The 21,984-nt window shown below is 40.3% G+C and overlaps 1 protein-coding gene across 2 annotated transcripts in view; it reads left to right on the top strand.

Annotated features, from left to right (window-relative positions):
* slc6a17 (solute carrier family 6 member 17) overlaps window positions 1–21,984 on the top strand; it is a 52,094-nt gene that overhangs the window by 20,939 nt on the left and 9,171 nt on the right. For both annotated transcript variants that reach the window (XM_003220190.4, XM_062978394.1), the window contains exons 3-11: window positions 6,586–6,743; window positions 9,074–9,200; window positions 9,881–10,062; window positions 11,001–11,111; window positions 15,169–15,410; window positions 15,812–16,004; window positions 17,433–17,625; window positions 19,203–19,362; window positions 20,104–20,266. In XM_003220190.4, coding sequence (XP_003220238.1) covers window positions 6,586–6,743; window positions 9,074–9,200; window positions 9,881–10,062; window positions 11,001–11,111; window positions 15,169–15,410; window positions 15,812–16,004; window positions 17,433–17,625; window positions 19,203–19,362; window positions 20,104–20,266 — 1,529 coding nt within the window. The remainder of the gene's footprint in view (window positions 1–6,585; window positions 6,744–9,073; window positions 9,201–9,880; window positions 10,063–11,000; window positions 11,112–15,168; window positions 15,411–15,811; window positions 16,005–17,432; window positions 17,626–19,202; window positions 19,363–20,103; window positions 20,267–21,984) is intronic.

Below are 21,984 nucleotides of genomic sequence, written 5' to 3'. Positions count from 1 at the left end.
CCTTTAGGATATTGAGTCCTCTGGTCAAATTTATTTAACACCTACAAATTTCTGACCATAAGAACATTATCTGTAGCCCTTTTGAAAGAGCTGGAAGCATTAGAACCTTTTAACCAGCTCTTTGCTAAAGGCCAGATTTGCTTAAATAGAGCTTATTCAACAGGAACCTGCCTATCATTCATAAATACAACATGGAAGGGGAATTCTGACAGTTCCTTTTATCCTTTCCTTCACAATTACATAAATCAGCACTTTCCCAAGCTGTGCACTTCAAGGAAGCTCAGTTTATGAAAAATATCTGTCATTTCCTTAATAGATCTGTATCTTGAGTTGCTGTCATCCTATGAGCTTCTTCATATATTTCCCAGCACTCACTCATTAGCTAACTTCATGGCTATACCTTGATATGTTGTCGAAGGCTTTCATGGCCGAAATCACAGGGTTGTTGTGTGTTTTCTGGGCTGTATGGCCATGTTCCAGAAGTATTCTCTCGTGATGTTTCACCCACATCTATGGCAGGCATCCTCAGAGGTAGCGAGGTACCTCACTACGTCTGAGGATGCCTGCCATAGATGTGGGTGAAACGTCATGAGAGAATACTTCTGGAATATGGCCATACAGCCCAGAAAACACACAACAACCCTATACCTTGATAGTTCTTGAAACTGAAACTAGCTGATGCAAGCTGAATGTGTGTGTGTTTAGTGCGTAAATAGCAAAAATCTTTGCGCTGATCAGGAAAAAAAAAACCACATGTAGCTGCAAACTCTTTTTGGAATCCTGGAAAGTATAAAAGGCAGTTAGATCTTCTAGTTACACTAGATGATGATCTGATCAAACAAAATGGTAGTGTTGCTCCTGATTTGTCCTACATAAGGCCAAGGTTGCTGCCATTGATCAAAATCTTGGTATTTAAATGCTCATGAAAAAGGAAAGAAATATTGTTGTCATTGGCAATGAACTATGGAAAGAAATCTGGTCAAGAGTATGTAGTTTCTCCCTGGTATAAACTTCATTGTAATGAATGCATCTCTGATACTTAATCTTCTCCCAAACTACTGAGAAAATTTATCCCAATATTTTATGGAGGCAAAAACAAACAGTACATTGATTGATGAAGTTGTGATAACAGTTAATTTCATATGTAGTGGATTTTCATGTTTGTTTGTTTTTTAAAGAAACAATGGAAACATTAAAGAAGTACTTGAACAATATAAGCTAGAGTCCATGAATGCCCATGCTTTAATGAACTGGCTTGTATTAAGTGCCATAGGATTCTTTGATATTTATCCAACAATAGCCCATGATTACTTTATTTAGATTATTTTAAACAATCTGTTCCAAATATTTTAAGACCGAGATGCTGAACTATACAGAATATAATAAGTGTGTGGATAGAACTAGCAGCCTCTTTGGTTTCCCACTCTGTTTTCTGTGGGCACTTCCAGACAGAGTTAATACCTGCACAGAAATGGGTTAAAATAACCCATGTCTGCATGGGTTTTAGTCCCCAATGCAAATCCTGGACTTTCCCTGGGGTGTGTGGCTACATGCCATCCTGAGTCAAATTGGGATGACATCCAAACACACACCCCCAGCCCCCATTTAGGCCTCAAAACTTACCAAAGAGGCTTTCTGGCATCACAGACCTCTCCCTACAGTCCTCCTGATGTGATAAAATGATGCATTAGCAGAAGGGAGGAGAGAGGAGGGAAATTCCCCCCCCCCACCTCCTGATGCACCATTTTCTCACACCAGGAGGACTGTAGGGAGATGGCTGTTCTGCCAGCAAGCCTGTCTGGTATGTTTTGGGGCCCAAATGGGGGGTTGGAGGGGAGTAAGTGGGCGCCATCCCACTCCTCCGGGCTTTTAGTAGCCCAAAGAAGCGGGATGACTATGGGTACAGGCCCCCGGGACTGCAGAAGCAGTCTCAAGAGTCATCCCCACAGACCCAGTACCTCAACAAACCCAGGCCTTTCAGGAAGGTCCGGATTTGTTGAGGTGTTTAATTAACACAGAGTTAACTGGTAAAACTCAGTTTACCTTCCATCACCAGTCAGGTAATTGAAATCATATGATTGATCACTATGGGCCCTTCCAGACAGGTCCAAAATGCGGGACTTGTCTTGCTTTTACAGGAGGTGTTGTTTGGACGCCTCTGGTAAAAGCGAGACAAGTCTCGTATTTTGGACCTGTCTAGAAGGGCCCATCGTGATCAACAATATGACTTCAACTACCTGACTGGTGATGTAAGATTTTTTGTATATATTAAAACAGTGCTGCTACATGTGAAGACAGCAAATTTTCACTGAGAGTAGTTGTACTTTACAATTCTCCCCCGCCTCCATTATACCAATAATAAAGTGCACATATGTTTAGTAGAGTGAACAGCTTTCCCTTACAAAGAGGAAGAGACTGGGCCAATTCTCTGGAACACTGTGTACTCAACAGAATATTTCAGTCGCCCAGCTGAACATCCATAGTGCTGAAGTAAATTAGTATATATTAATCTGCTGTAATAGATTGTGGGGCCGATGTGTAATGTACAGATTACAGCTGTTGTATACTAATTTTGTGGCTAGCAGCTATTTGCCAATTAGAATTTCCAGACTAAAAACTGGATATGATTCTGGTATCTTTAATAGTTATTCAGAAGTGGAAATTTTAGCAAGTGTGCCTTGTTATGCAATCAGGTAATAAGCAATATTTGCTGAAATTCTTTCTGCTGAACAACCTTAAAGGAACAGAAATCATTTCTAGTTTGCAATCTGGCAATCCTGCTACCAACTATTTTGACAGTCAATGGAACTGGGGTATACAACTATCCTAGCTTATGTTTTACATGTTTTACAAGCATCAAAAGGCAAAAGAAAAGACAAAGAAAACTTTGTTGTCAAATTATTACACAGGCAGAAATGATGGTTAAATTGATAGAATCTTTTAAGCTGGTTGTTCCTGGCATTTGGTCCCCAGGTATTTTGGACTTCAGCTCCAATAATTCTAAACAATTGGCCAAATTGGCCAGGACGTCTGGGAGTTGAAGCTCCAAACACTTGATTAACTAAAGATTGGTAACTATTGTTTTAAGAAACATGCTCAAACTGGGAGCAACAGTGATATAGAAACAGACTTCTATGGTCTCCTTTGGTGACCTGGTTCATTTTGATTAGAGAGTGGAAATATAGTCTCTGGAGATTGTAGGCATGGTCTAGTGGCATGGCAGAAACTAGACAAATAGCTCCCTTTGACAGAGGACCAAAACTGCATGTCATGTTGGGGATGTATTTAAATGGATTAACTTAATCTGGCCTCATTTCTTCTGGAAGAACAGCAGGTGTTAGGCCTTCATCTGATGTGTGCTCCCAGTCTGATTGGGGTTTTGTATAGTTTTACAGCTGAAAACAACTGCTTACCTGACTGCAACTTGTCACAGATATGCTGGTTACAGTTATCAGTCTTTCAAGGTTGGGAGAGGTAGACAAGAGAAATGTCCAACTGCACAGATCATGAGTATGTTTTAGATCAGATCCTACAACTGCCTTCTCCATAATAGACTGCACAGTTGCCTTTCCTCTCAAATAAGAGTGACTGCAATAATCAAATTTGTTTAAAAATATGATTAACATTACATATTGCTTTATATATTTTGTGGTACTGTAGGAGGTAAGGTAGGAGCCTCCGGTGGTTCAGTGTGTTAAAGCGCTGAGCTGTTGAACTTGCAGACCGAAAGGTCCCAGGTTCAAATCCGAGGAGTGGAGTGAGCGCCCGCTGTTAGCTCCAGCTTCTGCCAACCTAGCAGTTCAAAAACATGCAAATGTGAGTAGATCAATAGGTACCACTCTGGTGGGAAGGTAACAGCGTTCCATGCAGTCATGCTGGCCACATGACCTTGGAGGTGTCTACGGACAATGCTGGCTCTTCGGCTTAGAAGTGGAGATGAGCACCAACCTCCAGAGTCGGACACGACTGGACTTAACATCAGGGAAAACCTTTACCTTTACTTTAGGAGGTAAGGTATTGCCTGGCACCTTGTAGTACCTTATGGAACTTGAATGTTATTTCGCCATTTATCATTAAATATAAGATGTTAAATAAGAAATGTATGTTTTAAGATTAAGGTTTCTGCTGTTATTTTGGCAGAAAATGAAAGATGGCCTGAAGGAACTGCATTCGTTCTCTTTTGTAATACATTTTGCTTTATTGATTCTCCTCTGTCTTAAAACATTCTTGTTTTTACTAATAGATATTTTTGTCTACCTTGGAAATGAGTTTAAACTCCCTTTTAATTCTTTCTTATTGGCTATTCTGGGAAAGTGTTTAAAAATTAACAAGCAGAATATAGATTGCTTGGAATAAATAAATCATACGTCAGCCTTAACAATTGTATTTCACCTTGCTAGGGACCAAGTTTTCCCAGAGCTTCACATATAAAAATCCGTTTTTTAAAATGCTGTTAGTAGTAAAGAATATTCAGCAGTTGTAAGCAGTCATATTGCAATGGATGAATCTAATGTAGGTTGCTAAGGTTCTCATTACTAATACAATACTAATGCTAACTCTTCAATGGATTGCCCTAGGATTTTTTTTCTTCAGAGGAAAGTATGCTGTGATTAGTGTTCATGCATCATCCACTGGATTTTTGTTGGTTTTATTGTGTTGAGAACTGACACTGTCCACTTAAATAGGTATTGTAGTTTTCATCAAAGAATGAGTACCTTAAGGAAACTGAGCATGTGCTACTACTATTGTGTATTCTTCCCCGCCCCAGATCTAAAGTACTCTCTGCACATATTCTTGTAATAACTCCCAGAATTACAATTGAACAACATAGTTCATTGCAAATGTTCTGCATCACTTGAGAAGTATGTTTGTTTCTTGTGTGTGTACACCTGAAGAGAAAGAACATCTTAAGTATCTCTATTAGCATTCTATCCTGTTATATTGCATGCCTTTCATGGGAATATAGGCATATTTCCAGTTGCTCCTGTTACTCTCCTCAATCAGAAGATATAAAAATAAGTCCCACAAATACAGCTTTCCCCTTTCATGTCCCAGTTCCTCTTGCTGCCATTATCCCTTCATACTGTGAGTCTTGTTTGGAATTATTCCTAGTTTAGCCACTGTGTACTTTGGTTTGCTCTTTTCTGGACTAATATTGGCACCCTTCATGTCACAGGGAACAGCTTTTGTTAACACAGCAGCCAAAATCTTGAGGCAGGAAAAGAACAAGCCACTTTCCAACACCCAGCGTAAAGACAAAAAGCAAGTGAACTCTATCAATAGCAGCATATCTCACACACAGGGGCCACAGCTTTCTTAGAGCTAGCCTCAAGTTTGGTGAGACACTTGTTTTGTCAGTGGGGTTGTGAATAAAACTGTATTCTAGACTCTAAAGGACCTATCCATAGTGCTGAATCTCTTTTGGATGAAGAATACAACAACTTGGACAGCTCTATTAAAGTCTAGAATTAAAAAAATGAAAGGAGCAACATTACACCATTGATGCAGAAGCCCACCAACTGCCCTTGATGGGAATGGATGGCTCTTTAGAATGAAGCAGTAACAATAGGACCTGTGTCAGCAGATAGGTAGCACATCTGCAAATCCTGATCCTTTTCCACCTAAGCAAGAAACTGAGCCATTGCTGGTAAAATATAAAAATTTTCAAGTAGGAAGAGGTTATGATCTCTCTCAGATTTGGACACTGCCAGTGTGGTGTAATGGTCAGAATGTTGTACCAGAATCCATTCAACCAATGAGCTTACTTTGTGAACTTGAGCTAGTCATTAGCTGTCAGGCTAACATATCTCTCAGGGTTGTTGCAATGAGAAAAGGTGGGAAGGTGAGAGTACATTGATCCCTTTTGGAGGAAGATAGCTGTGTAAAATGTAATTGTAGCTACCTGGGCCTCTGATGTTAGGCAGATGGATTTTGAAGGCTTTGTTAGCATCATGGTCAAATATATAGAGAAAGAGCCAACTATAGAGAAAGAGCCAACTTGTGTGCATGACCTTATGTGATTTTTTTTTTACATTAGCTTGGAAATTCAATGTTGGAAAAAGATAGGAAGGCTGAGAATGGACTTGGGGAGTGAATTTTCCTCTGTTGCTAACCTAATTGCATGGGTTTTTTTAGCTGTGAGAGGAGAAATGGTTCATGTTATATGCACACATAAACATACATATATTTGCTTTTACACAATGTTGTCCTTGGGAATCCATCTTCCATTGGCCTCACTCTGGAGATAGTGTACTTCCACCTCAGGGCCCCCACATAACCAGTGATGGAGAGCTGAAGCACTAACCAGAGATATCATGGGTAAGGTTTAATTGTCTTGGGTCCCAGTTCTATCATTGATTGTAACAAGAAGCTAGAGCCCTTAAGTGAAAGGGCTGGAATGATTTTCAGCTGAGTACAGTTTTTTGCATCATTTACCACCAATAAAGCTTATTTTATAGCAGGGATGTTTATGATTAGGAAGCCTGGAACCATAGACAGTTCTGGAACAGAAGAATACTAAATTGTCACTCTAAAAGAGCATAATCCCAGGCAGGCTGCTCTAACAACCCATCTCTTTCTTTCCAGGTGCCTACCTTGTTCCATACCTGATACTGCTCATCCTCATCGGAATCCCTCTGTTCTTTCTGGAATTAGCTGTGGGCCAGAGAATCCGCCGTGGCAGCATAGGAGTGTGGAATTATGTCTGTCCCCGGTTGGGGGGCATTGGATTTGCCAGCTGCCTAGTGGGTTGCTTGAACATGCCTCATAACTGGTTGTATGAAATGTGTCTGAATTGATTGTAGATAGGTGGACTCGATTGTCTAGCACGTGCCTGAATAAACTGAGGCTCTCCAGGTGTTTGGGCCTTTAACTTCCAGAAGTTCTAACCAGCTGCTCCAATGGCCAGGAATTCTGGGAGCTGAAGTCCAAAAACACCTAGAAGGCCACAGATTGTGCAGGCCTGGTCCAGCAGATCTACTTCCTGTTGTTAAGAATAAGTAGCTGTTACAGAAGAGAAATCAAATACGGCTGGGAGATTTGTTTCCCCAGGACTGCATACCAAAATCAAGTGAATGCCATCAATACCTGACCTATTTTGATTTCACCTAAAACAGATAGGGCAGATTCGTATAGACACTTGAGCAGACCAGATATGCCCTTCAAGAAGGTGTAATGTGTCCTAATCTGATTCTCTGCTTCCACCTCCCAAAAGTAAATGTAGCTGTAGTTCATTGATTCATCTTCCAGATATAGTGGCTCAGGAGACCAGCAGTGATAGCACAGCCACCAGATACTGGAACAGAAGGTCAGCATTGCTACACCTACTCAAACCCCTACTGAGCATAGTTTTCTCACTTAGCATTTTATGTGAATCATAAGACTGTAAGGACAGCCTTACCATTAGACAGTGAGCTAACCACTCCAGGAGGCAGATGGTGTAGGATGGCATTTCTCCAAGCATTTCTCCCTTTTTAGAGGTCAGTCTGCTTTGCATTTCCTAAAGAAGCCAGCTTCCTTCTGGTGTTACGGAAAATGCTTTCCTGTTGCTATTGTTGAAATCAAAAGTATTTCTCAGTCCAGCTGCTTGTTATATGTAGAATTGAGACAGTGAAAAAGGTAATGATTTGGGTTTTGCATCAAAATTGAAATACTTTGTGGCTGGCTTTGCAAAGATGGCTCTAGCTCCCAACTCTGAATCTCCTGTGCAAATGCAACACGTCAGTCTTGATTTCTGACCATTGTTTCAGCCCTGAGAGACAGATTCCCTTCTGGGACATATGGCCATAGGCATGTGCGTACACACACCTCCAGAAACGTTATGACCTCAAAAATGTGCATTTCCATTTCTTGATGCCCTTCCTCAAAGTTTCGCCTTTATGGCTTAGTTGCCAGTTCAATGCTGCCAAAGGAATTGATTCTCTGCAGAACTGAACTAAAAGCTAACAGTAATAATTGTGAGAGGGCTTGTAATCCCACAAAGTTCCCACAACATTAGTAATTGATACATTAGGGAATGTGATTCACCAGATACCATTTGTTTTTCCAAGGGCTTAGGTTTTCTGTTTGATCAATGAAGGCTTTCTGTTTGATCAATGAAGACTTTATGTTAGGTTGTAGGTTGTATAACTGTGGGCAGAAAGGTAAGAAATGTAATAATACGAAGGTTGTGGGAGAATAATCTCTCCACTTCTAGCTAAAACTGTTGGAGTTTCTTTTCATTTTATTTGTTTGTTTATAATGGTGCTTCTTTTATTTTGAATACTTTCAAATATATATTTTTATCATGGTTTATTTCTGCTGTATTTATCTAAAAATAGTAACCTCAAAGAATAATCAGTTTTACATTTTATAAAATTTTAACATTTTAATTTTAAAAGGTAAAACACTTTTTTAAAAAAACAGCATACATTTCAAAATATTGAGCAAACATAAGATTTTTGCATAGACCATCCGAGAAATTGCGGCTTAGAATATCTATATTAATATTATTATAGTATATCAAAATAAATTAGTCAAATCTTGTCTTATCACATCTTGTAAACGTGAGTAACTTGGAATACCAGCTATTTTGCTAAGGACTGAATTTGACTAAATTTTTAAAAATAATTTGTATTGAAGTATTTCCAAAGGAGGGTAAATATTTTAAAAATAGGTAAAAGGAGAGAAGGGTGAGAGGGGTGGGATAAGGGGAGGGGTGGGAAGTGGAAGGGTGAGAGAGGGCAGTGTCAGGGATCACGGGGAAAAGACTGGGGGGGGGGATAAGGGATGGGAGGGCCTAAAGGCTTCTGATCTTCTGTATCTTGGGCCATAAAAGTCCTTAATTACTTAACTCCCTATTCTTGTTCTGATCGTTCCTCAATTTTTGGATCACTGATGTAGACAGTTTAACAACTATATTTAATGAATTCCAGTGGTCATTTGTTATTTCAGTGTACTCCTATGGATGTTCAGGCTAACGTTATGTATTTCCATGGCCAATATTTGTCATTCTTTTCTGTATATTCCCTGAGTTTCTTTGAAGGACATAATTGATGTACAGGATCCAAACACTATTTTGTTCTCCTTTTGTCAGGTCTGCTTGTTTGTCGGGCTGTATTACAATGTGATCATAGGGTGGAGCATCTTTTACTTCTTCAAATCTTTCCAGTATCCTTTGCCTTGGAGCGAGTGCCCTCTCTTAAAAAACGGCTCAGTAGCAAGTGAGTATCTTGCCTTCAGAACTTGGTATGAGAGGGTGGAGTGATAAGTCAAGCCTTTGAGTTTCACTTGGGCCTGTTCATTCCAGTACTCAGATATAGGTAATTGTCATCTACTCTCTTCTTCCATCATTGTGACACAAAAGGAGAAAGAAACATTTACTGAACATCTGCTTTCTCCATGGGGATACTGGCAGCTTTAGTCCAATCAAATAACTTTTTCAGGCTGCTCATACTCTGTCATTAGACAGCTATGTTTTCTCTGAGATTGTCGAAAATACTAAAGAGAGCCCTCCCAGTTTAAGTGGTGCCTTGTTTCCAGCTGGTAGGATATAGAATTGTATTTGACCATTGGTTGGCAGCAAATGAATACTTTCCATTGAGTAAAACAGAAATGCTTTGGAGGTTAATGGAGCGTGTAATAGAATTTGAACATCACCCAACAGATAGTTGAATGTTTTATAGTGAGTGTAAATTACCCCATTTATTTAACCTATTTCAGCTGGAACGTCTCCCTTCTCCCTTTCTCCTTCTATGAAGCATAGACATCTTTTATAGAGTGCCTTGTGATGCTTGTACATCCTCCTTTGGCTCTAAATATTGACTTGCTTTACTGTGTTAATGAGATGCCAAAAAGAAAGGACTGTGCATCATGTAACAACCAAAACACATCTCATTTTCAGCTGTGGAACCAGAATGTGACAAAAGCTCTGCTACAACCTATTTCTGGTACCGTGATGCCCTGGAAATTTCAAATTCCATCTCAGAGAGTGGTGGGCTTAATTGGAGAATGACCTTATGCCTACTAGCAGCTTGGACTTTTGTGTGCTTGGCCATGATCAAAGGAATCCAGTCTTCGGGAAAGGTAAGGGCTGATAGTGGCAACTAGAAGCTTAACAGAACTTGTCATACTACAACACAAGTGAACAGACTTATAAAGAAATGCGTGTCTATGTATCTAAATCCTGGGAGGAGGTGGATCAATCTGGATCCTCCATCAGGCACTCCACAACTCAATTGTCTTATAATTTGTTGCAGAATAGCAATCAATATCAATTCCGGGTCTGCAGTTCTGCTCCAATAACCATAATTCAAACATCTGTAGACATCATGAGCAGTTCTTATTCGGCAGGTAACTGCAGACAGATAAGAAGAAAAAGATGCAAACTTTGATCTGCCACCAAATTCATTTTGCCTGTCTCTGTGCTTTAGGCAGCTATATGATACAGAAAGAAACATGTGTAAAAGTCTATAGGGAATAAATTGTTGTGGGCCTTCAAGTATGGTAGCCCTAAGGAGCTGTCTTCATATGGTTTTCTTGGAAAGATTTGTTCAGAGGGAGGTTTGACTTCTGCCTTCTGCTTAGGCTGAAAGTGTTTGACTTGCCCAAGGCCACCCAAAGGCTTTCCATAGCTCACTGGGGATTCAAACCCTTTCTCCAAAGTCATACTCCAGTTATGATGCAGCATTCCGCAATGTTACACCTAGAAAACTTATTCCAATTTTTAGGATGCTCTTGCTCAATTAACTGCATTACAACACATTCACATCACATATAAACTAATTAATATTTTATGGGAATTAGGAACTGTAATACTGTTGGAGAGAGCTTATAGTTTTCTGAACAAGTCCCTATTCTCAATACCTCACTAAAATATTCCTAAAATGCTTTTCAGAAAGGCATGTCACTACAAGTAGACATATGTTTTCTATGGTGTTACCACAGCTTTAGTATTCTTCCTTGAATATATCATGTATGAAGCCTATTCCCACGTTATGACATAGCATCTCATTTTCTCTTAGGTGATGTACTTCAGCTCCCTCTTTCCTTATGTGGTGTTGATCTGTTTCCTGATTCGAGGTTTGCTCTTGAGGGGAGCAGTAGATGGGATTGTGCATATGTTCACTCCCAAGGTAAGCCCACAATACTAATAATGCTGCTGCTGCTAATCTACTTCATGTTATTTATGCCCTACCTTTTTCTCAAAATTGGGACTCAAGGCAGCTTACAAAATTAAAAGGCTTGAAAAATAGCTACAACTGTACAAAATTAGACATTAAAATGCCATTGAATTGTTAGCAGTAAAACTATTTAAAACATACACTTAAAAGGATGAAAAGTAGAGGTTAAAACAATACAACGCTTTCTTAAAAGCCTTTAAAAGTTCTTAGAGCTTTTTAGATCAATGAGAAAGTTTATATTCTGACCACACTCTGATGCTGCTCTCCTAGTATCCTAGTTTTCATCTCTAAATGCTGCAAGGTATTTAGTCCTCTGGCAATTGAGGGATTCCCTGACACAATTGGGTGATATGTTTACTTCAGTCCCTTGAATGGGGACTGAACCCTGACCACTTGTACCCCTATATCTTATGGGGATCCTCTAATGAGAAATGAAGGGCTTGAAGTGCCCCCCCACCAAAAAAAACCCCCTGAATCTTGTCCCATGCTGCAATGCTAAGTGTGTGATATATAGCGCCAGCATAAATAAAACCCTAGCACATATAGGGTGCATGGAAAGGCAGCAAAAGCCCAGATTGAAGCAGACTGATTGGGGGAACAAAAATGTATTCCCCAGGCATCCCAAAGTGGAACCTATTGCTTAATGTGTGGCTCAAGAAAGAGCCTGCCCCCCTCTATTGCTGACTGGTCACCCAGACCAGAGCCTGCAGAAACCGTGCAGATTCTTGGGAAGAAGACAATCTGGCTCAGGGAGGAAATCTTGTATTTCTGTGAAGTCTGGGCCTTTCATTCTGATGTATATAGCTGTCATCTCAATGGTGGTTAAAGTAATATCAGATTGCTATAATTTGTGGCATGAAAGATACTCGTGCAAACAACCTAATTGGGTTTCTTTGCAATGTGTTTTGTTAGACTGCAGGCATTATTTTCTTATGTAGAAAGCAATGTAAAGCTAACACTAATAATTAGAATTAAAATTTAAACTATGATAGTTTCTTCCTTGAACCTCCCTACATCTATTTTTATAGCATTTCTCTCAGTAATCATGAGTGTTTAACATTCACGGATCAGCTGGGACATTTAACAAAATGGTGGCATTTAACAAAAAAAATGTGCTTGTTTGTTTTTTGGTGGAGGGATATAGTGGCAGGCTGCAGCCCTATAGGGTCTTTTCAACCTCCCACAGTTGCCCAAGCCATGATAGAGGCTCAAGTAGCCTCTTAGGCCAAGCCATCATAGAGGCTCATGTAGCCTCATTAGCTCTAAATGTCTCCAATACATTTCGGCTGATGCATACATTCTTACCCTGCCTCAACTGGAATAGCTTGATACTGTTGCTGTGGTCAATTGAGATAACATGCTACAATTACCATGACTGTGATAACTTCCCATTTGGATTAATACGATCTGTTAAGTGTTCTGCTTTTGAAAATGATCTGGGAAACTGCAACTGGATGAAAAGGGCTGTAGAACTGCTAAATGGCATTGGAAAATTCAATCTAATTATGCCCATGATTTATAGGTAAAGATAAAGGTTTCCCCCAATGTTAAGTCCAGTCTTGTCTGACTCTGGGGGTTGGTGCTCATCTCCATTTCTAAGCCGAAGAGCCGGCATTGTCCGTAGACACCTCCAAGGTCATGTGGCCAGCATGACTGCATGGAGCCCCATTACCTTCCTGCCAGAGTGGTACCTATTGATCTACTCACATTGGCATGTTTTCGAACTGCTAAGTTGGCAGAAGCTGGAGCAACAGCGGGCGCTCACTCTGCTCCTGGGATTTGAACCTGGGACCTTTCAGTCTGCAAGTTCAGCAGCTCAGTGCTTTAACACACTTCGCCACCGGAACTCCATGATTTATAAGATACACTAATTTCTTAGTTTCAAAACAAACCAAATCCAGAAATGTAAGGAGCATTTAATAGAGAATTGCACCATCTGGAGGCCTCTGGAGGCATGACTCTCAGTATTTCCTCAAGATTTTTCAATAGAGAAGAAAGCCTTTTAAAATTTGAGGGTTGGTGGGGCACCTAATGTGTGGATTTTTTGACAGTTTATGAGGCACACAGTTCTAGTCCCAAGTCAACTGTTTAGGAGCAGGCTATCCAAAGAGTTAGGTTCCTTCATGTAACAAAATTTGAAAAAAATTCTGTTCCTGGTTTGAAAGTGTTATTTCATGTTTAATTTTGCAGTATTTACCTTGAACATGGAGCCCCAGTGGCGAAGTGCGTTAAAGCGCTGAGCTGCTGAACTTGCAGACTGAAAGGTCCCAGGTTCAAACCCCGGGAGCGGCGTGAGTGGCCGCTGTTAGCTCCAGCTCCTGCCAACCTAGCAGTTCGAAAACATGCCAATGTGAGTAGATCAATAGGTACTGCTCCGGCGGGAAGGTAACATGACCTTGGAGGCATCTATGGACAACGTCGGCTCTTCGGCTTAGAAATGGAGATGAGCACCAATCCCCAGAGTCAGACATGACTGGACTTAACATCACGGGAAACCTTTACTTTACCTTTTTTACCTTGAACATAGTTGTTATACTCCAGAAACTTTGTTTTTATGGTCACCACAAACTATGTTGAATTGGTTGAGACTCAATGAGATATTCATTGAAAAACTATAGCAAAATGTGCTGCAGGATGTCCCGCAAAAACAAAGTTTTTGCAGTCTAACACACTTTCCCTGTGTTTTATGATAGAACCAATTAGGAAAGGGCACGTATAACCCAGTAACAAAAATTGTGTTACATAGTGCAATCCCAAAAACAATGTTTGTCTTGAGAGTCCCTCCTCTATGTGTTGGAACCAAAGTACGTTAAGGACCTTTTCAGTGGTAACCCACTTGGTCATTGAATGTTCTCTCCAAAGTGGTTTTGCCTGCATCTCTTCTGTAGTCATCTTGGTGCCAGGCATTTTGTAGTTTGTGATATTTAACTTTTGATCCACTGCTTGTCTGTTCAATATTGCTATTAGGCTCTATCTTGGCCATCAGTTTGCACTTTACCAACACCCATTTCTATGACACTTCACTGCAGTAGCCCTGGCCCAGCCTCTCATAGTTGTATAGGACCATCCGGAAATATTGTCCATTGGTAGCTGAATCTCACCCAATGACTTAGCACTGAAACTGGTTTTAATTTAAATGAATATGTTGTGCTAATGGTAATTATATTGATTTTTTTATTATGATTGTATTGTATATTTTGTGTTGATAATTGAATGCTTTACCTATATAACTTTTTGGAGTTGTCCTCAGATGGTAGACAGCAGACCTCCACTGGGGCTATCTTTACTAGTTTTGCTGGACTTGCTAGAACTTGTGCTCTACTCCATTATAAGGCAGCACAGTACAATTTTGTACTCTGCTGCCAAATCAAATATGATAGTTTAGAAAGAGATGTTGTAATGAAATACTGGAGTCCACATAAGCTTACCGTAAGAACCCCATGTCTCAAAGTGATTCATCTCTGGTGAGACCATGGAAACACAAGAATGTAGATATGATCAAATATCATTGAATTATCTCACTTCCAGTTCCAGCATTTCATAGAATTGCTTTGGGGGACCTAGGGATTTCTGGGGAGGCATCCTCCCAAGGAATTTACTATGTCCTTCAAGACAACTCTTCAGTAATTTCTCGGGGAAGTATACCATATAATCTCCTGGATGAGCTTGCAAATTCCAAGGAGACTATTTTTCCTTTAAAGAAGCTGTGAATAAAGGTTCTATGGTTACCGGGAAATTACTGTATTTGAAAATTTCCTAGTCATTAAAATGCTGCAGGACTCTGTTTTAAACACATGGCCATTTGATTTTACTGGATCCTAGCTATGACTAGTGTTTTTTTATTTTCCCTTAATCATAAATGCAGAAGAAAGAAATCAAATTTTTCCTAACTCATGCAAAAAGGTACCTATCATAGTATTTGCACATACAAGCAGTGACATACTGCTCCCTGCTGTGACATCTGTCTGGCAGATGACTGAATTAACTTCCCTCTTTTCTCTTTTCACAGCTTGATAAAATGTTGGATCTCCAAGTCTGGCGAGAAGCAGCCACTCAGGTCTTCTTTGCTCTAGGCCTGGGCTTTGGTGGAGTTATTGCTTTCTCCAGTTACAACAAACAGGACAACAATTGCCACTTCGATGCAGCTCTTGTCTCCTTCATAAACTTCTTCACCTCTGTCTTGGCCACACTGGTAGTCTTTGCTGTGCTGGGCTTCAAAGCTAATGTCATGAATGAGAAGTGTGTGATTGAGTAAGAACAATTTTTAATCTCATTCTAAAATATTTTTCTGGAGGGTATGTGGTGGTGTGGGTTTGTATCTATATCTGTCTGCACATATTTCAGAGTATCTTTTTTAAAGCAAATGGTTTGGTTGTTTCAGTTTAAGCTCTGACAGCTTATATCTGCAATTTAATTCCTGCAAGATGAGAAATCTAGAGTGTTTTATAGGAAAAGGAAATATGCTTTAACCTATTGTTCTTGCAGAAAGTACTGTGAAACATTAGGATTAATGTCTTCCACAACAGGTATAAAGGGTTCACCTTGCAGGTTTTGCTTGAAAAGATACTCCTCACACTATAGCCAGGACAAAGTGAACAATGTCAGAAGGCCAGAAAATAGCTATGTATTGACTTATAGCTTCTTGGTTGTAGGAATGCTGAGAAGATCCTGGGTTATCTAAACTCCAATGTCCTGAGCCATGCACTCATTCCGCCCCAAGTGAACTTCTCCCATCTCACATCCAAGGACTACACTGAGATGTATGGTGTGATAAAGACAGTAAAGAAGGATCATTTCCAGAAGCTGGGGCTGGATCCCTGTCTACTGGAAGATGAGCTCGATAAGGTATGTTTATAGCTGAAATTGCTTTTCATAGTGATTTGGGACTCAAAGGCTGGATCTACTGCCATATAACGCAGTTTGAGTCTGCATTATATGATCAGTGTAGATCCCTGTAATGTAGTGCAGTTAAACTGCATTATATGGGTCTATACAAAACATATGATGCAGATTCAAACTGCCTTATATGGCAATATAGATCCAGCCAAAGTCTTATATCCAGGTATCTTATTCAGCTTGCAGAAGGTCCAGTATTCTTGTGGCTGTGTGTTTTTGGAATTAGTGCAAATATGATATCCAATATGTTTGTTATGCAAGGGTCTGTGCAATACAATTGCACAACACACTGCTCTATGAAATGCAGAACTGCTTGTGCAAAGGAGTAATCCTGCACACTTCAGTCTAGTAGCATTAAGTTGGATTTCAACCAAAATATTTTATCCACTGTAAAACTTCTCTGTATAATGGGAGTCAACTTACAGATACTAATCCTGACATTTAGAGCTCGAAATGGCCAAGGACCATTATATCTTAGGGACCGCCTCATTCCTTTTTTCCATCCTCCCAGGAAAATCTCCTATACGTACTGGGCCCTAGGGAGGTACACCTGGAAGCTACAAGGCGTAGAGCCTTTTCGACCTATGCTCTAATTCTGTGGAACTCATTGCCTCCATATGTTAGAGCAATGTCGAAGTTGCAACCTTTTGTAAAAGTGCTCAAGACTTGGCTGTTTGGTTTGCATTTAAGTAAATCAGATCTAATTTGCCAAATAGTCACTGTTGAATGTTTTTATGTTGAATGTTTTTATATTGTGGAATGATATTTTAAATTGTAAGTCACTCGGAGCATTCTGGTGGAGAGCGACTAATTAAGAAATAAAGTGAAGTGAAGTGAAGTGAAGATTAGGGTGATGCACATAATAAGAGTTCTTTAGATATTGCATTAGCTTGTAAGGGGAAGTAATGATGAGATACTCCCAAAATTCAATCAAAGGCATATAGATATCTTTACATGTAGAAAATTTGCACTCAGAATGGTGGCTTGAGGAAAGCCTTTTTAGGTCCCATTTAAATGTGTTCTGAGTGGTGTGAGTACATTGCATAATAAGTTGGTGTAGAACTTGAGAATCACATCACATCATAGCACATGGCACTTTGAGGTCACCACTAACCATGAAGATTTAGACCATCCATGTGTGGTAAAATAATTGTTTGTGCAATCATCAGTATGCACACTGCATACTTTTTCCTGCTCTTATCCAAGTAGGACATGGTTCACATTTTGAGAAGCCCAATCACTACATCATTATTGGGCTTAAAGAGACTGGTTATACAGATAGAGATCTGTTTGCATGAATACATGTACATTTTCTCTTAAAATATTTTTTTTTCTGCTAAGCATAACATGAACATCTCTTTTTTTGGCCATGTACAGTCTGTGCAAGGGACTGGGCTCGCATTCATAGCTTTCACAGAAGCAATGACCCACTTTCCAGCTTCTCCTTTCTGGTCAGTGATGTTCTTCCTGATGCTGATAAATCTGGGTTTGGGGAGCATGATTGGGACCATGGCTGGCATCACCACACCCATCATTGATATGTTCAAAGTGCGTAAAGAAGCATTAACAGGTAAGGTCACTTTTGGGGAAACTCATAAATGCTGGGAAAATGACTTTTTAGACTACAATTCCCAGAATTCATCACCTACCATAGCTACTGTTTGAGGAGATGAAATGATGAAATGGCCCAAGATGCAAAGCACTGTTGCCTTCCTTGCAATCTAGCAGCTGATAAAACCTTGAACAAAAGTTAAGGTTAAACACAGAGGCATCCATACAAAGAATCATTCAGACATCACAAGATTTGTGAACTCTTGTATATGGTACATTCGTTTTTACGTGAAAAATGACATATTCTTTCTTATGTAAGCCTAAAAACCTTCCTTTTCAAGGAAGTCTTTGGAAGAAACTAATGATATCTGAAAGTTTGGAAGGCCCTTTGACTTTATTACATAGTCTCAGGGTAGTTTTTAATGTATTTTGTTGGGGTTTTAATTGGTGTTTCACAGCATTTGTTATTATTTATGGTTTTAACTTGGTTTTAATTTTTATATTATATGTTTTTACTGGTGGTAAGCTGCCTTGGGCCCTTGATAGGGGAAAAGGCAGGGTATAAATTTCATAAATAACTATAACAAATTATGTGAAAAGGCCTTGATGTAGATTTGCTTTCTGCGGGACTGGTGCTGCAACCATAGAACAAAGAATAATGGTATTAATTGAACTAGCATAATGCAGCAGCCTTGTAAAATGGCTTCAATATATGATAAAGAAAAGGGAGCAAATGGCTACTTAATTAAGTGTAGTTGGCTTAGCTTGAAAATTCAGGGATGCTATTATTGCAAAATCACCATATCTATATAATAGAGCAATTATCCATATATCTTCACAATCTGTATTCATGCTCCAAATAGGGAACTGATTAGTATAATGAGGGAACTGGCTTGCTGACTGTTGTCCTGCAATGACAGTGCTTCTCAAACTATCTAATTTGTTAGACTGGTGGATTCTACCCTGCCCAATTTTCTTGGGACCAGTACCATATTTATGCCATATTGTTCACATATTTGGGTAGTTTCGAGGAACATTGCTGGGGGACCAACAGCTGATGGTTCATAGTTCAAACAATCTCATCACAAAGGCCAGGTGAAGCATCCCTCTTTGCCTGGCTTCATTGACAAACTGAGGGGGCAGCAGAGCGAATCTGTCACCCTGAATGCTGCTCTTTCACGGTGATGCTTTCCCCATCACACGTGGATAGCATTGCCCTTCCGGCGAGCACCCGTGCTGACATGGGCATGTTCCCGTGTTGGGGGAGAAGTGTCCAAGGATGCTTCCACCCTGTTTGTGGGTGGGGCTCCACCAGAAGTCACACAACATCGTGTGATGGCCGGTGTGGGACTCCTTCCCCAAAACTGCCTCATCTGATAAGGCCCTGAGTCTTTCTCTCCACTGTAAAATAAAGGCTAATTCCTGTTCCTGAAGTCTGTGTGGGGATTCTGTTGTGTGGAGTGGTATCCTGTGAATAAATTGCTTCCTTTCTGTAGCAACAATACTATCACTCTGCCTTCTGCCTTCGGGAGAACTTTATTATTCCCTAGTGTACCTGTGTTCTTACTGACAGTTCTTATCCTCTACTCTTTACAGTTGGCTGTTGCATTTTTGCTTTCCTTGTGGGGTTGATATTTGTGCAACGGTCAGGCAACTACTTTGTCAACATGTTTGATGATTACTCTGCCACACTGCCCCTCACTCTTGTTGTCATCTTGGAGAACATTGCAGTGGCTTGGATTTACGGTACCAAGAAGTAAGATTTTTTTAAAGGATGCTAAGTGAGAAAATTAGAATACTTCTCTGAATTTTCTGGCTTCCCAAACTTCTGTGCTTTAATATTTAAGAAGGAGAGGTGGGAAGATGAGGCACTCCTCTATTGGAGGATACATTTGGCTTGACCTGCCAAAGTATCATGGGAACCAATTGCCAGTCGTTTTCCAGAATGAAAGAGAGAAAAATAGGTTTTCTGTAAAACAGAGACAAAGCAATAAGTTAAACATGCTTCAAACTATATCTGTGTTTTGTGAGGGCATTTGGAAGCTTTTGACTCCAATAGATGCAGGTCTTCTCACCTTCTGTCCTGAAGTACATCTTCCACATACTCATTTTTGCCCTGAGAGCATAAGGAATCTGTGGTTCTGAACGCTTAGGGACCCTGGAAAGCTTCACACTACTTGGGAGAGATTGAGACAGGAATCCAATATCAGATCTTCCATTCCAGATGTGGAGCATTGGCAAAGCCTTTGAGTTGGATATCAACTCTTTATTGTCTTAAATATGTTTTGAGGACCATATGATTGCAGGTTTATCTACTATAAGCATTAAATATGTAATAGATTTAATTGCTCTTGAAGTACATGACTTTCATGTTTAGTTGGACATTTATTTTTCTCCAACAGTGTTCTTTGACAATGTTTCCCCATCCAGTTCAGGAGACATAGAACTATGAAACCAATTTATTAGTCTTTTTGCTTTCTTCCTTTTCTCTTCCTAGATTCATGCAAGAATTAACTGAAATGCTAGGTTTCCGTCCTTATCGTTTCTACTTCTACACATGGAAGTACATCTCACCCATCTGCATGGCTGGCCTGATGACAGCCAGTGTAATTCAGCTAGTGGTCTCTCCACCAGGTTATAATGCCTGGATCAGAGAAGAGGTGAGTCAGTAATTCATAATATAATATCACTGATATTTTATTTATTTATTTATTTATTTGTTTGTTTGCTTGTTTATTGGATTAATAACCCAACTTCTCTTGAGATATGGTATTTCATGTGGGAATCGGCAATCCTTCTTTAAAATAATGTGCCAGAGACTGGCTCCAACTATTTCTATCCTGGAAAATCCACAGAACAACAACTGATGACTCACATACCAACACCAATGCGGGGATCACCACTTTGAGCACTATCCGGTATCATTAGCTGAATATGAACTGCATACCAATGTACACAACAGAGCTTCATTGCCAATGAGTGTGATCATTTTTGCAGTTGCTAGTCTGGCATCCATATGGAAGCCAAGGAGTCATAATCATTGTGACTTCCATTGTCACACTTTGGTTGACCTAGAGGGTCTCAAGTATTTTGTAACTTCACCTACTGGTTCAACTAATTAACCAAGATAGTACCAATCATCTCAATTTTAATACTTATCTTGTGGATTCTTCCAGAGCCATGCAAGTGGAGGTTGTAGAAAAAACAAATAGCCAATTTCCTACTATTGTTTATTTATTTATTTTATTTCCAATATTTATATCCCGCCCTTCTCACCCGAAGGGACTCAGGGCGGCTTACAACACTGGCACAATTAGGTGCCTATACAAAATCAATCAAAAATACATAAAATTAGTTAAAAACTATTAAATACAGTATAAAATTACAGTATATAAATTTTAAAAATACGTATGCTCAGATCTGTTCATCCGAAAACTTCGTGCTTTATCCATAAGCCAGTCCGTATCATCTTTATCGTTTATTCGTTAAAAGCCTGGGCACATAGCCATGTTTTTAGGGCTCTTCTAAAGCCCAAAAGAGTTGGAACTTGTCTAATATCTCTGGGGAGGGTGTTTCACAGCAAGGGAGCCACCGCCGAGAAGGCCGTCCCTCGTTCCCACCAGCTGCGCTTGCAAGGCAGGTGGGACTGAGAGCAGGGCCTCTCCAGATGATCTTAAGGATCTTGCTGGCTCATAGGAAGAGATACGTTCGGACAAGTAGATTGGGCCAGAACCGTTTAGGGCTTTATAGGTCAAAACCAGCACTTTGAATTGGGTTCAGTAGCATATCAGCAGCCAGTGGAGCTGGCTTAGCAGGGGGGGTAGTACGCTCCCTGTTATTAATCTGGCTGCCGCCTGTAGTACTAATTGGTGCTTCCAGGCTGTCTTCAAAGGCAGTCCCACGTAGAGAATGTTGCAGTAGTCCAAACGGGATGTAACCAGAGCGTGTACCACCGTGGCCAAGTCAGACTTCCCAAGGTACGGGCACAACTGGCGCACAAGTCTTAGCTGTGTGAATGCTCCCCTGGCCACCGCTGAAACATGGGGCTCCAGGTTCAGCGATGAGTCCAAGAGAACACCCAGATTGCGAACCTGTGTCTTCAGGGAGGGTGCGATCCCGTCCAACACAGGCTGTAACCCTATACTCTGTTCAGCTCTGCGACTGACCAGGAGGACCTCTGTCTTGTCTGGATTCAATTTCAATTTGTTCGCCCTCATCCAGTCCGACACAGCAGCCAGACACCAGTTCAGGACCTGAACAGCCTCCTTAGTGACAGATGGGAAGGAGTGACAAAGCTGCGTACAGATGACACTGCACCCCGAAACTCCGGATGATCTCTCCCAGTGGCTTCATGTATATGTTAAACAGCATGGGGGAC

This window comes from Anolis carolinensis, chromosome 4 (genome assembly GCF_035594765.1).
Source record: "Anolis carolinensis isolate JA03-04 chromosome 4, rAnoCar3.1.pri, whole genome shotgun sequence".
In the NCBI taxonomy this organism is placed as follows: Eukaryota; Metazoa; Chordata; class Lepidosauria; order Squamata; family Dactyloidae; genus Anolis; species Anolis carolinensis.
The sequence above is the reverse complement of the archived record's forward strand: the minus strand, read 5'-3'. Positions and strand labels throughout refer to the sequence as shown.